General features: G+C 43.2%; 1 protein-coding gene across 1 annotated transcript in view; it reads left to right on the top strand.

Moving 5' to 3' along the window:
* LOC120045849 (kinase non-catalytic C-lobe domain-containing protein 1) overlaps positions 1-16,927 on the top strand; it is a 77,565-nt gene that overhangs the window by 23,009 nt on the left and 37,629 nt on the right. Inside the window, exons 10-15 of the mRNA XM_038990783.1 lie at positions 724-784; positions 943-1,135; positions 1,315-2,054; positions 2,350-2,488; positions 4,158-4,429; positions 10,632-10,984. Coding sequence (XP_038846711.1) covers positions 724-784; positions 943-1,135; positions 1,315-2,054; positions 2,350-2,488; positions 4,158-4,429; positions 10,632-10,984 — 1,758 coding nt within the window. The remainder of the gene's footprint in view (positions 1-723; positions 785-942; positions 1,136-1,314; positions 2,055-2,349; positions 2,489-4,157; positions 4,430-10,631; positions 10,985-16,927) is intronic.

Raw genomic sequence — 16,927 nt, 5'->3', positions numbered from 1 at the left:
TACAGGCTCAAAATGGCCAGAAACAAAGAACTTTCTTCTGAAACTCGTCAGTCTATTCTTGTTCTGAGAAATGAAAGCTATTCCATGCGAGAAATTGCCAAGAAACTGAAGATCTCATACAATGCTGTGTACTACTCCCTTCACAGAACAGCTCAAACGGTATCTAACCAGAATAGAAAGAGGAGTGGGAGGCTCCGGTGCACAACTGAGCAAGAGGACAAGTACATTAGAGTGTCTAGTTTGAGAAACAGATGCCTCACAAGTCCTCAACTGGTAGCTTCATTAAATAGTACCTGCAAAACACCGGTTTCAACGTCAACAGTGAAGAGGCGACTCCGGGATGCTGGCCTTCTAGGCAGAGTTGCAAATAAAAAGCCATATCTCAGACTGGCCAATAAAAATAAAAGATTAAGATGGGCAAAAGAACACAGACACTGGACAGAGGAAGTCTGCCTAGAAGGCCAGCATCCCGGAGTCGCCGCTTCACTGTTCACGTTGAGACTGGTCAGGAAACGTTTTACCTGTCAGGAAACTTATGGCTTCGTTCCCAGAACCAAAAATGTACATTCCCACATCTTCCAAGGAATACAATGTGCTAGCTGGGACTGTAGCTACTGCTTGAAAGGGGTAGTGAGACACATACTGCCCATTGAAAGTGAAAGGGAGGACACATTGCTATTCCATTCTTGTCTGTCGAGGATAACTCCCTTCCTTACCTTTCAGCCACTCACAAAGGACATTGATGCAGAGGATCAGAATGGATTGGACAGTAGAGGAAGCTCAAGTCAGGAATCAACACACATCATGAGTGGTATGATTCATTCATCTTTTCAGACATTATGCTCAAGCGATTTTGTTGACCTTACTATCAGTACATCTACATACAGATTTGTGATCAAATTGTATTGATGTTTTAACTGTGGTTGTTGTAACTGTGTGTAGGGTTTGTGCCCATGGCTACTGAGAGCCGATTGGCTCCTGTTCCTGGCCCTGTTCCCCATTGCTATCCAATCAGTGGAGCCCCCCAGCTTCCAGAGGCCTTCACCTCCCCTGCCACACACTTCACCCCCATCGTCCTGACCAGGGAGGGGGACACTGAGGAAGAAACTCCCCTGTCTGCTTCAGACATTGAGGGGTAAGCAGTTTGCTTCCTTTCTATGGAGATAAGGTACCAGTCATGGCATTATTCCAAGCACCATTGATGTCTTTGAAAGGTGGATCCAACCATAGTTTATTTATTGATTATTGAAATGTCATTCCATTCGTTCACTGATTTCAAGAATGCATTTTTAATTATCACATGTTGTGTTGCAGGACTAGAGGCAGTGAGATCCAGCCTGTGCAAGAGGCCAAGCACCCAGAAACACCCTTACACATTGAAGACCTACCCCTACCTCAGTCAGATAGAGACCTACAGGACAACGGACAGGACAGCCCTGTCAATCAAAAGAATGTGGTCACATGTCACTCCTCCTCCACTGCCTCCAGCAGCAGGACATTGGTCAACTCTCCACCTCCCACCTCCCCCGAACTGACCACCCAATTGTCTGTGTCTTCCTCTTGCCAATTGTCATCCTGCTCTCATCTGACTGGTGGTGGTGTTTTCAACAACTTCCTCTTGCGACATGACCCACTAACAGGGGACCTAACCCTGGTGCCGGTGCAGATAACAGTCGCTGAGTCCCTCCATGGACTGGAGCTCAATCTGCCCCTGACCTCAAGCTCCAGCTTCTTCCAGGGTCAACCTACACATCCAGGGGGCCATAGAGACCATCTGACCCCTGGTCAGGGAGCTGAAACCCTGCTGTCTTGCCTTAATGGAAGCGCTTGCAGCAGAGCCTTGGACTCCTTAGTGTCAATGTCCCAGCCCCATAATGGAGAGGAAGGTCCAAGGACAGGAGAACGTGAGGATGAACCCCTATCAGAGTCCCATGGACCTCCTCAGGGAGACTCCCATCTGAATCACCCTTCCCTACAGGAAGTTATTGGCCTGCTCAGGGCAGAGTTTGCCTTTGATGGCTATCTGGAGAATGGTTTGGAGGATCTAACAATGGGTAAGTAACATAGAGATTAATATTCACTCTCTCTAACATCACATTTAGCCTATGGTCCCAGATCTGCTTAGGCTGTTTTGCCAATTCCTACGGTTCTTGTCACGCGAGTTGGTAAGACGGAACAAACAGATATGGCATCAGGCTAGGAGCCTACTATCTCTGTTTTTCCCCCTGGTGGATTTGGTTTGGTTAATTGGTTCGTAGAGAGATACTACAGTTGTGTCATGACATGTATGGTCACTGCTGTGAAACGTGTATGACACGCTTTCTGTCTCTCATGTTTATGTGTTCAAAGGGGAGTATATCCTGTCTCTGAAGGACCTACAGTACCAGACGTTCTGCAATGTTGTGAAAGAGAAGTTCTGTGACCTTTACTGGGATGAGGACTTATTGGGAGTGCTACACTGTGTGGTCAACTACAGCCAATTCTCTCTGTGAGTATGTCGACGATTGCCTGTTTTATTGGTGATACAAACACAGGTCTTCTCTCAATAACAGAAGCCTAACAAGATAAACGATACAAGTGAAAAAGAAAGTCACCCTTTTTCATTTATATAGACAGAAAGCATTAGCAACCAACTGATCCTGTTGTTTTGGACAACACTTTATCTCCAGTAACACTTTAACGTTACACTCTTGGTTAAACAAACAATAATGCCTGTGTTATAAAACTGTCTTTAGCTGACTGTCAATAGTATCAGAAGGATGTTGCTCTCCTCAAAAGTATTCTCTGTCAACAAGCTTATCCAGTCAACAAGCTTAGTTTGTCTCTATGAGCAGGGGAGAAGCCCAAAATTGGCGGTGTTTGTGTTTAGAATTTTAATTTCTCTCATGTGAGTCCTCAACAACAATAAACCATTTAGATTCTACCACCCCTCCTCCCCACACACACACACACACACACACACACACACACACACACACACACACACACACACACACACACACACACACACACACACACACACACACACACACACACACACACACACACACACACACACACACTCAGACACTCAGACACTCCACTCATAATCAGCATTCACAGAAGATTCACTTCAGACACACTTCCGGTCGCTCCTTTTTTTTTTCAGCAAGAAGGGTCCCTATGGTAATAGCTCATCTCGTGTTTTTTGTTTGTCTCAAGAATATTGGCTTGGCACCATTGATGAGCTACTTATGGTTCTTCCTGCCTTGTCTTTGAAACGATCCTCAAGATCCTGGAGGAGTGTACCTAAATGAAGGAAAAGGGGAAATAAGGACTTGCCCCTTTTTTGTTAATTAATCTGTAGACAAAGACAGATGGAGGGGCACATGAGTGTGTTGAGGAGATGTGCAGCTTGTCCCATGGTTGCCATGCTCTTAACACATGGGGCAGTGTGTTGAGAGAACCTTTAATCTTCTGTGGTAATGAGACAGACAGACAGACAGGCATCACAGCCTTGGACAGACAGACGAATAGACAGATACTCTCCTCTGAGTGGGACTTCTAGACTGTAAGCTGGAGAAGACTGTCATCACTAGGGTAGCTCATTGGAGAAGTCCTGATGCTGCTGGAACACTCTGCTTTGGATACAAACAGTTTTGGACAACTCAACCTCAGTTGTCAGGAAGCTGCTAAAGGAGACACTAAGGATTGATTTGTTTGTTTTGATAGATAATTATTGATTGGTTTGTTTTGATTCATTCATATGTGTTGGCCGAATTAACTATTTTGATTATGCCTGTGAGGAGTGTGCTAGTCTCAATTGTATGTCTAGATTTCTGATAATATGATTATTTGTCTGTGTTGTTATTCTCACTATTTTGTCTGCATTGTTTATGTTGTGTCTAATTACTGTCTGTGATGTTTCAATAGCTTTTCCGTCTGAGCTCTTGTAGTCTGCATTTTGTTTTATTGAATTAGTGTGTTTTGTCTAAGAAAGTTGTCTGTGCTTGTCTGAGTTGTCTGTTCTTTGTGCTTTTGTCTGTGTTTGTTATGTGTCTGTCTAGTTGTCTGTGTGTGGCTGTGATGGTTGTGGCTAGCTGTGACTGGCTGACTGTTGTGTTGTGATCTCTGTCTCCCTCTCTTTCTCTCTCTGGCTGCTGATGTGCCACATGCAGAGGCTCTAACGAAGAGTCACCATCAAAGCCTTGGCAAAGGGCATCCACCTCACCCCTGAGCGCTGCTGGCTGTAGAGGGGAGGAGAGGGACGCACCCCGGCATGGTCATGTCGACCTGAATGGCAACCTGCACCACAGTGGACCTGTAGCTTCAGATGCATGGGAGAAATTTCAGAGAGACCAGAGGCCCCTGTCTACATACAGAGTAACAAAGACTAGACCTGAACATAGAGATGCCGTATCAGAGGAAGGTCAACATAATGGCTGCCCAGGTAGGAAAGAAAATACATTAACTTCACAACTGGCATCACTGTTACCTTACTGTCATCACTCCCAGCAAGCACATTTGGTTCCTTGGAAGTTGTGGCAACGTACCTTTTTGGTTTCCCATTGGTTCTGGGAACAAAGCCATACGTTTCTTGACTGGTAAAACACAGCCCTTCTTACGTCAGCTGATGTCACAAAGTACTGTAGAGAAACCCAGCCTTTAAACTTCAAACAGCAAGCAATGCAGGTGTAGAATCATGGTGGCTAGGAAAAACTCCCTAGAAAGGCCGTCACCTAGGAAGAAACTTAGAGAGGAACCAGGCTATGAGGGGTGGCCAGTCCTCTTCTGGCTGTGCCGGGTGGAGATTATAACAGAACATAGCCAAGATGTTCAAATGTTCATAGATGACCAGCAGGGTCAAATAATAATAATCACAGTGGTTGTAGAGGGTGCAACATGTCAGCACCACTGGAGTAAATATCAGTTGGCTTTTCATAGCCGATCATTCAGAGTATCTCTACCGCTCCTGCTGTCTCTAGAGAGTTGAAAACAGCAGGTCTAGGACAGGTAGCACGTCCGGTGAACAGGTCAGGGTTCCATAGCCGCAGGAAGAACAGTTGAAACTGGAGCAGCAGCACGAGCAGGTAGACTGGGGACAGCAAGGAGTCATCAGGCCAGGTAGTCCTGAGGCATGGTCCTAGGGCTCAGGTCCTCCGAGAGAAAGAAAGAAAGAGAGAGAAATATAGAGAAAAATAGAGAGAGAATTAGAGAGAGCATACTTAAATTCACACATGACACCGGATAAGACAGGAGAAATACTCCAGATATAACAGACTGACCCTAGCCCCTCGACACATAAACTATTGCAGCATAAATACTGGAGGCTGAGACAGGAGGGGTCGGGGGACACTGTGGCCCCGTAGGACGATACCCCTGGACAGGGCCAAACAGGCAGGATATAACCCCACCCACTTTGCCAAAGCACAGCCCCCACACCACTAGAGGGATATCTTCAACCACCAACTTAATATCCTGAGACATGGCCGAGTATAGCCCACAAAGATCTCCCCACGGCACGAACCCAAGGGGAGGGCGCCAACCCGGACAGGAAGATCACGTCAGTGACTCAACCCACTCAAGTGACGCACCCCTCCTAGGGACGGCATGGAAGAGCACCAGTAAGCCAGTGACTCAGCCCCTGTAATAGGGTTTGAGAATCCCAGTGGAGAGAGGGGAACCGGCCAGGCAGAGACAGCAAGGGCGGTTCATTGCACCAGTGCCTTTCCGTTCACCTTCACACTCCTGGGCCAGACTAAACTCAATCATAGGACCGACTGAAGAGATGTCTCTTCAATAAAGACTTCTCACAAGACGTCTCTCACATGGATAGGCAGACCATTCCATAAAAATGGAGCTCTATAGGAGAAAGCCCTGCCTCCAGCTGTTTGCTTAGAAATTCTAGGGACAGTAAGGAGGCCTGCGTCTTGTGATAGCGTACGTGTAGGTATGTGCGGCAGGACCAAATCGGAAAGTTAGGTAGGGGCAAGCCCATGTAATGCTTTTTAGGTTAGCAGTAAAACCTTGAAATCAGCCCTAGCCTTAACAGGAAGCCAGTGTAGCGAGGCTAGCACTGGAGTAATATGATCAAATGTTTTGGTTCTAGTCAAGATTCTAGCAGCCGTGTTTAGCACTAACTGAAGTTTATTAAGTGCTTTCTCTGGGTGCTTTCTCCGGAAAGTAGAGCATTGCAGTAGTCTAACCTAGAAGTAACAAAAGCATGGATTCATTTTTCTGCATTATTTTTGGACAGAACGTTTCTGATTTTTGCAATGTTACGTAGATGGAAAAAAGCTGTCCTTGAAACAGTCTTGATTTGTTCGTCAAAAGAGAGATCAGGGTCCAGAGTAACGCCGAGGTCCTTCACAGTTTTATTTGAGACGACTGTACAACCATCAGGATTAATTGTCAGATTCAACGGAAGATCTCTTTGTTTCTTGGGACCTAGAACTAGCATCTCTGTTTTGTCTGAGTTTAAAAGTAGAAAATTTAGCCTGTTCTGGGAACATTAATATTTAGGTTGAAGGTAATTAAATAACGTTCTGAATTTTTTTTCAATAAGGCTTTTAATAACACTGATAGCTTAGTTTGTGTTTACTGTCATTTGCTTAGGCATTAATCATGCAAACACACTTTTTTTTTTTGGCACGGCTTCAGTGAGATTCAAACCTAGGATCTTCTGTTTTCCATCCATGGAATTAGTCCATTGCGCCACCAAGATGGAGCTAGCTTGCCATGTTTTTTTTAACTAATAAAAAGCTGTTAATTTTAGTCGATTCAAACAGACACTGTTTCAAAGGAAACAAGCACTCATTAAGATCAAGTGTGACCAATTAGTAGGCACGGCCAACACACCTGAACACATTTAAAGAAAATATTCACCTATTTTGAATGTTATTGTTTTTTCATCTCTGAGTGATGTTCTATTGATTCCCTGGTTCATTTAATGTTTTTTAATGTACAATACCAGTCAAAAGTTTGGATACACCTACTCATTCAAGGATTTTTCTTTATTTTTGACTATTATCTACATTATAGAATAATAGTGAAGACATCAAAACTATGAAATTGAACATATGGAATCATGGAATAACAGTCTTGAAGGAGTTCCCACATATGCTGAGCACTTGTTGGCTGCTTTTCCTTCATTCTGCGGTCCAACTCATCCCAAACCAATTGGGTTGAGGTCGGGTGATTGTGGAGGCCAGGTCATCTGATGCAGCATTCCATCACTCTCCTTCTTGGTCAAATAGCCCTTACACAGCCTGGAGGTGTTATGTTTCATTGTCCAGTTGGGGGAAAAAATGATAATCCCACTAAGTGCAAACCAGATAGGATGGTGTATCACTGCAGAATGCTGTGGTAGCCATGCTGGTTAAGTGTGCCTTGAATTCTAAGTAAATCACAAACAGTGTCACTAGCAAAGCACCATCACACCTCCTCCATGCTTCATGGTGGGAACCACACATGGGGAGATCATCCATTCACCTACTTTGCGTCTCACAAAGACATGGCGGTTGGAACCAAATATCTCACCTTTTGGACTCATCAGACCAAACTACAGATTTCCACCGGTCTAATGTCCATCGCTCGTGTTTCTTGGACCAAGCAAGTCTCTTCTTATTGGTGTCCTTTAGTATTGGTTTCTTTGCAGCAATTCGACCATGAAGGCCTGGTTCACGCAGTCTCCACAACAGTTGATGTTGAGATGTGTCTGTTACTTGAACTCTGAAACTGCAATCTGAGGCTGGTAACTCTAATGAACTTATCCTCTGCAGCAGAGGTAACTCTGGGTCTTCTTTTCCTGTGGCGGTCCTCATGAGAGCCAGTTTCATCATAGCGTTTGATGGTTTTTGCGACTGCACATGAAGAAAATGTCTAACTTCTTGACATTTTCCACATTGACTGACCTTCATGTCTTAAAGTAGTGATGGACTGTCATTTCTCTTTGCTTATTTGAGCTGTTCTTGCCATGATATGGATGTGGTCTTTTACCAAATAGGGCTATCTTCTGTATACCACCCCTACATGTTACGCCCGTTGATAGAAGGATCAGACCAAGGTGCAGCGTTGTAGGCGTACATCTTTCTTTTATTTGATGACACCGAAAAAACAACAAATACAAAACGAAATGCACAGTTCTGTAGGGCTGGAAAGCAACAGTACAAAAACAAGATCCCACCAACTAAGGTGGAAAAAAGGCTGCCTAAGTATGATCCCCAATCAGAGACAACGATAGACAGCTGCCTCTGATTGGGAACCATACCCGGCCAACAAAGAAATAGAAAAACTAGAATGCCCACCCTAATCACACCCTGACCTAACCAAATAGAAGAATATAAAGGCTCTCTAAGGTCAGGGCGTGACACTACATTGTCACAACACAACTGATTGGCTCAAACGTATTAAGAAGGAAAGGAATTCCACAATTAACTTTTAACAAGGCAGACCTGTTAATTATAATGCATTCCAGGTGACTACCTCATGGTACTACATGATTCCATATGTGTTATTTCATAGTTTTGATGTCTTCACTATTATTCTACAATGTAGAAAATAGTAAAAATAAATAAAAACCCCGGAAAGAGTATTTGTGTCCAAACCTTTGACTGGTACTGTATATCTGAGCTATTGCCATTCGAGCAGGTAGAAATTTGGCCGAGATGACGTAGATTTGCGATAAAGCTGCTCTCACTACTGGAAGTTAATAAGAATATGACTTTTAGATCGCGAAAACGTCTGTCATACATGTCAGATTTCAGTACTGGCTGATGTTATAACGCGAGAGGTTGCCTTCTCTCTCGAATGAGCCATTAATAATATTTTTTTGCGATATTCCTACTTCGAGAAATGTCTAATTTAACGGAGGGTCTAACACATTTCTCCTATTTGTCTGCCTCTTCAGTCCAGGGTGCATTGCATGGTGCCTTTGCGAATGTCACACACTGTGAGGCACATCGATCTGCAGGTTGAACATGGTGAAATTGTAGACTGCTAAATTTATTGTGCAGTTTGTTTAGGCGATTTTACAGCTAACTAGCTACTTCACATACTGATATTGACTTTGGTATTATTGTGTGTAGCTATGTTTGGTAGCTAGCTTCCTTTTGTAGTCAACTTGAGCTGCAACAGATTTCAACAATGATTTTCACATTTTGCCACCAACCTTATTATAACGCAAAAAGGAAAAATGTGTTAAAAATTTTTTTTTCCCAAATGTTAGTGTTATGCAATACTGTAAATTATAGGAATGATTGGTTTTAGGTGGATTTTTCCTTTAACAATAGAGAGAGTTTTATTGACGCTGAGAACGGAATGTATGTTTTTAAATAACATTCTTAGAACGTTTTCTGAACGTTAAGTTTTCTTGTGGTTTTTATGGAACGTTTTCTGAACGTTCTGGGAACATGACTAAATAGAACCATGAGAACCAGCAGAAAACATGCTGAAGGACTGAAATTACCACAGTAGAACGTTGTTTCTGAACGTTCTGGGAACATGACTAAATAGAACCATGAGAAAACCTGTAGAAAACGTTATGCCGAAGTACTGACATTCCCACTGAAGAACGTTGTTTCTTAATGTTTTCAGAAGAATTTGAGATCATTACTTTAAATAGAACGATGAGGAAACCTGTAGGAAACATTATGCTGAAGTACTGAAATTCCCACAGAAGAAACATATGGTTCTCAGAACGTTATGTGCTAGCTGGGTATCCTGCAGCATTCCCAGAATATTGTTCGAAGGTTGCATGCAAAATAACCATAGGACAATCATGCTCTTACCAAGCTCTAAGAAACATATTGTTGTCAGAACGTTATGTGCTAGCTGGGCTGTTAGCATTACTTCACAACTGTCATCACTTTTACCGTTATCATGATAAACGTCTGTGAGATGACAGAGTTAGATGAAGTTGTATAGGCCTACTGTAGCGAGATGTTATGACAAATCCAGCTTTGAATGGCAGTTGGATCAAGTTGTTAGAGAAATGACTGGCTGTTGGATTAAATTGTTAAGAGCACCGTTTATTCAAGACAGCCCAAATCGTGTTGCGATGTCACAATGATCTCCTCAGCTGGAAAGGGTTGTTGTGGAAACAGTTACTTCCTCTCCATCTACACACACCAATACATTCACTTAGCATAATACCCACTCACACCAACGACACATTGGTAACAAACACTGCACACTCACATACACACAAACATACCTCTTCAGTTTCACACAAAAGACGTTATGTTTTATATGATTAGTCAGACCAAAAATAGGCTGCTCACATTGGTAGGTGGAGTACGCCTGTGATGCAGAATCTAACAAATTAGCAAGATTAACATTTAACTGCTTGCCAACAAACAAATTTAAAAGAGCCTTTTAATGAAAGAAAACTTCAGCCTTGAGAGAATTTCACCCCTCAAAATCTCTGCACACACACACACACACACACACACACACACACACACACACACACACACACACACACACACACACAGAGACACACACAGAGACACACACAGAGACACACACACACACACACACACACACACACACACACACACACACACACACACACACACACACACACACACACACACTGCCTGACCCATCCCTTTTTCTCTCTCTCTTCCTGATCTGCCTGTTTCCTGGTCCAGGATTGAGAGCTGCTGAGTGTTTGGGTAAGGGGGCCATGGAGAGTGCCGCGCATCCAGTGGGGGTCAGTGATGAAAGCCCCCCTGAAGCTGACTCTCTGTGTGGGATGGACGAGCCACTGAGGGTGGGCCACCTAGGCCAGATGAGCTGCTCCAAGGACATGGAGGACACAGAATCGCTGGTGTTTGAGCGTCTCCTCTCCCCCTGCTCTGGAGCAGAGGTGTCTAGCCACAGCCTCAGCCCAGCCTGGGGCCTGGCCTTCTATGGAGAAGACTGTTTTAGTCATGACGTGGTGGAATATGCTATAACCCTGGGGCAGCACAGTGAGTCACCGTGCCTGGAGCTGAAAACACAGGTGGGTAAACTGGGAGGAAAAGCTATTGAGATGAAATAGAATAGACCAGCTGTGAGTCATGACTGACCATATAGTATACCATGGTCTCAATGTTTGGAATAGTGCTTTATTGTAAATGTGTTTATATTATACTCTCATTTTAGCTCATTTTAGAAGACATTATATGGCAACACTGAATACTATCTGATGCTTCAAAGATTACAACATAATTCGTTACTACTTTCTACCAAATGGTATGTAATGAAAGAGGTACATAATGATGTTTGATTACATTCATTTGACATAAATGAGAAGTACTTATTATGTAATTACCTTGTAAGTCTATATACATACAAGAAAACAAGCAGACTAAAGTAAAGCATAATCATGTTTGTCTTAGTTTTTTTTTTACAATCACTTGGTCCCATTTCTCAATATTTAGGTCACTTTTTCAAAACTCTTCACATTGTTCTCCTAACCAACTTTCAGCTTGGTACAGAAGTTAATTTCACATCCAAAATGCACTAAAACTACCAAAACACTTCATACATGTCTCAAATCAACACACTCTTCCATAACACTAGCAAAGGTTGTCACCCAACAGGCACACTTTGTCACTCATAAAACAATGACCTAAAAAACACTAACAACAGGTAGCATTACACAATGTTTTCTTTTGTCAAATTTCTTTACCAAACAAGAATGACACATCTCTACTGTTTAGAATTCACTGTACTATATGTTACAGGAATGAATCAGACATGATGCAATATGCTTCAATATGTTTTATGTCATTTTTTGGCATTGAGTGATTCCAAAATACAGGAATTTGTATATACACCATCTACCAATACAGATACAGTAGCAATGCTAGTCAACCCTGTCTTCTGCATTTGGCCACAGGTTCTCATCCACATCACATCTTATGTCATCTTGGGCAATACACCTAGGAAATAATCTTTTGGCATGCCTGGTCCTTCCCTGGCAATCTTCTGCAGATATGTCCAGGCATCCAGCATTCACTGCATCCAGGAGGGACATTTGATCATGTGGATGGTGGTCATACACTTTCCACCTCCATGAGGATATGTGACACCATTCTGGGATGGGCTGCATACCGCCCTGTGACTGTACGGGAGTGGTGAAATGCCACATTGTCCCATACAATTACAAACGTTGGCCAATTTCGCCTCACTGCAACCCTTTACTCACCTGGCACAACCCTTCCATAAAGGTCGTCCAGGAATGAAATGAGACACTCGGTGTTGTATGGCCCAATTAGCGGTTTGTGTAACAGCAATCCATCAGAGGATATTGCTGCACATATTGTGATGTTGGCACCCCTCTGGCCCGGGACATCCACTGTGGCTCTTTTCCCAATCACATTCATTCCTCGCCACCATGTTGAAACCAGCCTCATTCACAAAGATGAATATGTGGGGTGTTTGCCTGGCTTCAAACTCCATGACTCTCTAAAATAAATCCACAAGGCAACATAAGAGTTAGGCTATTACAGTAGTTTACATTATACCAAAAAAATGCCATTGTGTGCCTCTGTCCTGTTTGGTTTTGTTCAAAACCAGTTCTGTATTTTATAGTCATCTTACCTGGACATATTGGTTCCTAAGTTTCTTGACTCGTAAAGAGTTCCTGTCAAAGGGGACAGTGTACAACTGCTTCATCCTTACTTGATGTTGTTTCAGGACTCTAGAAATAGTTGTTATGCTTACATTGTGAATATTTCCAAATGTAATGTTGTCTGCCATCACTCTGTTCCCGAATCTCAGAGTTTTATGCCATTGTTTCTGATGACCATATCAACGATTGCAGTTTCATGCACAGCAGTGAAAATCCTACCTCACCCGCCTATGGGAGGTAACCGTTGGGTCCTAAGCCGAAATGCAAAAACAATTACACGCAAGTGGGTTTGGTGGCTTTGGTCAATTTACTTCTGTAATGTGCAGTTCAGTCAGATGCCCTTGCAAAATGCACATCTTACCTGTTGTTTTGCCAGAAATTTCTCACAATAGATGCCACTGTTGAGCGTTACAGATATGGATTGCACTCTCAGACCAGCCTCTCTCATTGATAGACCATGATTTATTACATGATCAATTATAGTAGCCCTAATCTCACCTGAGACTACAGCTCTTGATCTTCCTCCCAGTCTTCTTCCACCACGGATACGTACTCCTCTCCCTCTCCCAGCCACTCTTCTTCCTCTGTCAGCCACTTCTCTATCTCTGGCTGGGTCCATGTTTACATTACAGTACAGGATTATTCCTAAAATGTCCCCTTTTGTATAGATGGTAATGAAATTGAAAGACTAACACCTGGGTAGGTGTTCAGCTACAATGGGAATCAGCCGTGGTTGGTCTAATTGTTTTGATAGTATTTCATTTTTTAGATTTGGAATATATTTCAAAACGGGTTTACTGTAGAAATGTAGCAGATTGTTGTCTTATTCAATTTTGTGTTATGTTAGGTTTTAAACTTAAGTCTAACAGTTTTGAAAATAGTATGTAAACATGTGCAGATTGGCATGTAGGTACATATAGTTTTGTTGGTGGTTGTGTCTGAGTGAGGAAAGAATTCATGACATTTGAAAGATGTAGTCATTGAATGCATTTTGTGCCAAAGCAATGAAAAATGATCCACAGTTTTGCCCAGATAGACTGCTGTTGTGCTCACTGTGTGAAGAGTTTTGAAAAAGTGACCTAAGTATAGAGAAATGGGTCCTAGCGATTGTAAAAAACTTTAACACAGTGTCATTGTCTAAGCCTGTTCTAATTCTACTGTTCAACTCACTATATTAAAAGGCCTCCTTTCTCTTTGAACACAATTTTATCCTGGCATTGTTTGTTGCATTGCAGCCAATGATCAAGCTGTATTCATTTCTTATGGCGATACAGACTTGTGTAATGTCAGTTACATAGAAGTGGCACTTTTGATATAACAGAGTGGCTGTGGATCCGAATTCTCTGCAACCCTCTTCCCGACAGCTAAAGGTCCGAAGTTTGTGCACATGTTCGTGATTCTCTACTTTACGCACAGTCTCTGCTCTGCTCGTTTCGGCTACCCGGAAAACAGGCTACTCTGGCGAATTTCAGTGATGAATGGAGAATGGGGCTTTTTTAATAATAATACATTTTAATTTATGCACTTTTCAAGACACCCAATAAAGTTAATTAAAATAAAGTTAGTTATTTGTTTAGAAAAGTTATATTAAAGCTGAATCAATGTCCGCAAGATCACATAATGATAATATTCTCCATAACAGAATCAATTGTAATAGCATAGTATAACATTAATGTAAGACAAAAACACCACTTAATTTCTTATGAGAATTTGGGATCATTGTGCGAATGGTCGCAATTTTCTCTCAAGCAGCCAAAACTCAACATCACACGAGCCACTAGTCAAAATATGTGCTTTGTTTGCAACAAAACACAGGTATGCTACATCTGCTCTAAAATTCGCTCACTGTACATAATTCAAAACAACATTGTACTTCAATGTTTAGTGCGTAAAGTAGAGGTAAAGAAACACATGCGCGGAACGTGATTTCGGATCCTCGACTCTGGGGAAGAGGCTTCCAGGGGGGGTGGGGCGGGCGGAATGGGGCGGTTGCCTTCAAGTCCGCAGCCTCGGCCTTAATTTAAAATGATTGGATTGAATAATGGCCTATAATAGAGAATGTACCACTGCCTTGCAACTCCTTCCGTTTGAGTTATGTTATAATATAATTTTTTGACTGTCAGCATGCACCAAATAACATTGTTTTAATAAATTACTATACATTCATGATTATATAGTTATTACACTTTCAGTCAAACTGGATAAGTGCATGGATTTCATGAAAAGTCTACGGGATGATTTGTTTAAAACCAAGCAAAACGACATTAATAGCTGTAGCAAATCAATGGTATGATCATGATTTGAGGTGGATAGGAAGAAAGGAGTTGGGGGTTTTAGGGTAATTGACACATTATGTTCTCCAAACTGTTATTGAATATTAATGTGATATATTTCCGAACTTTGACAGAAAGGTCATTATCATGTGTAATAGAATAACAATGAGCTGTCTTTGTCTGTGTATGCTTTGATGGTAATGATGTGGGCTTTTATCTGCTCCTTCACTGGAACAGTCTGACCGCCCCACTCTCACACATTAAGAGCCATGGCTCCATATCGGTATTAGATGTGCCCCGTTTCTCACTTCAAAAGATCTATTGATTTCTGTTACCATAGTGAGGGATGCAAGCAGAGAGCCAGCCCTGTACATACATTGGAGACACTAATAGGCTCTTTGTGTACTGCATCTACACCCTAATGGGTTCTTCGGCTATCCCTACTAGGACAACATTTCACCCAACAAAAAACGCTTAAAGAACCCTTTGGTGAAAAGGTTCTACCTGGAACCAAAAATATATTTTTTTGATGTATCACTTATGGGATTAAGAGCAGCGATCCACAATGTTAGAAACCAATCACACAGTGTCTGTCGGAGACAGGTCGAGTGGTGAATAGGGCGCCCATCGACTAGTCATTCGCGCTCTCTTCCTTGCAAAGAGTCACTATGCCCCTGAAGCTCTCCTCAGCACGACCTGAACCTGTCTTCCTGCTAAACAGTTCCTAGTCGAACCGTGAGGTTAACACTGTTGAACGTTCGACCTCAGCCCTGTTATTTTGTGTTGAAAGACTGACTGTAAGGAAAGTTATTTTGCTTCATGTATAATTCTCAGATTTTTCTACTCACTATGTCTCCAGTGGTAGCTATCGTCACACGGCTAGTTGCTGAAACCAGAAGGCTTGGCTAACCTAGCTAGCTTGCTGGAAAGCTTGCTATACCTCTACAACTGGCTTTTCTCCTGGCGAGGTAGAATCGCTAGCTCTCCTCTCTCTCGTTTAGTTCGACCCATGTCCCCTTGTGTCGTGTTGACTAGACTGTCCGTCCTTAACTTCACAGCTTGACAAACGAGAGAAACGCTTTGTTCATCGAGAGACAAAGAGAGCATGAGCTTTCTCCGGCTAGCATTGTGCTAACTAGCTAGAATATTAGCTCATGAGGTGAACGCTAGCTAGCTTTGCACGAGAACTATGGCAAAAGTTAATCTTGTAGCCATGGAGCCTTCTACTACGAGCAGCACTCCTGCCCCAGCACCGGCACGCCTGTGTCCATGCAAGGCTACTATTTCCGGCAAGGATACACACTCTTTGTGTGTCGCCTGCATGGGGCTTGAGGACGCAGAAGCATCTCTCGCTATCCCAGAGTCGTGTGCCTTTTAGGGCACAGCCTGCGAGGGTCCTCAAATGGCGAGTGCGCAGAGCAGCCCCTAAACCAGACTCGTCGCCAGTACAGCCTCCGGGCTTGGATGCTACCCAGCCCTCCTGGGATGAGGTTTTGGACTATCTCTGTCCTCTGTTTCAGACAGAAGCAGCGTAGGCGGGGTCTTGGATATTCGCAATGGAGGAGGAATACGAACTCCTCAAAGCTAGCGAGGAAAAAGAGGAATCCCAACCCCATAGCACGAGGCCCTCTTCCTCACCCAGCGCAGCATCTGCATTCGATGAAAATATTTGGGATTGTCGATGTTTGCAAACGGGCAGCGTCCAGGCTCGGTATTGACTGGCCCCCAACCGTGGGGGGTGGCAGCACATAGAGGGATTGGATCGACGGGAGGAAGCTCCTCTCTCGCACCATCCTGGGGAAGCAACTACTCCCAGCGGTCCCAGCTTGGACAAGCCCCTGTCCAGTAAAGTCCTAACCTGACACTTTGTGAGCACGGCACTACTCTCCCTGGGAAGATGGAGCGCTTCACCTCCTCCTTATTCCAGAAGGTCTTAGTGTCTGCGGCACATTCAGTAAAGGCCTTTAAATGTAACATCCCTGCTGCTGGCTTACCAGGCTGATTTGCTACAAGAGATGGGCAAACTCTTGGTCAAAAACACAGCCGGCCACAG

Source organism: Salvelinus namaycush, chromosome 4 (genome assembly GCF_016432855.1).
Source record: "Salvelinus namaycush isolate Seneca chromosome 4, SaNama_1.0, whole genome shotgun sequence".
In the NCBI taxonomy this organism is placed as follows: domain Eukaryota; kingdom Metazoa; phylum Chordata; class Actinopteri; order Salmoniformes; family Salmonidae; genus Salvelinus; species Salvelinus namaycush.
Note: the sequence above shows the minus strand (reverse complement) of the source record. Positions and strands in the feature narration are given on the sequence as shown.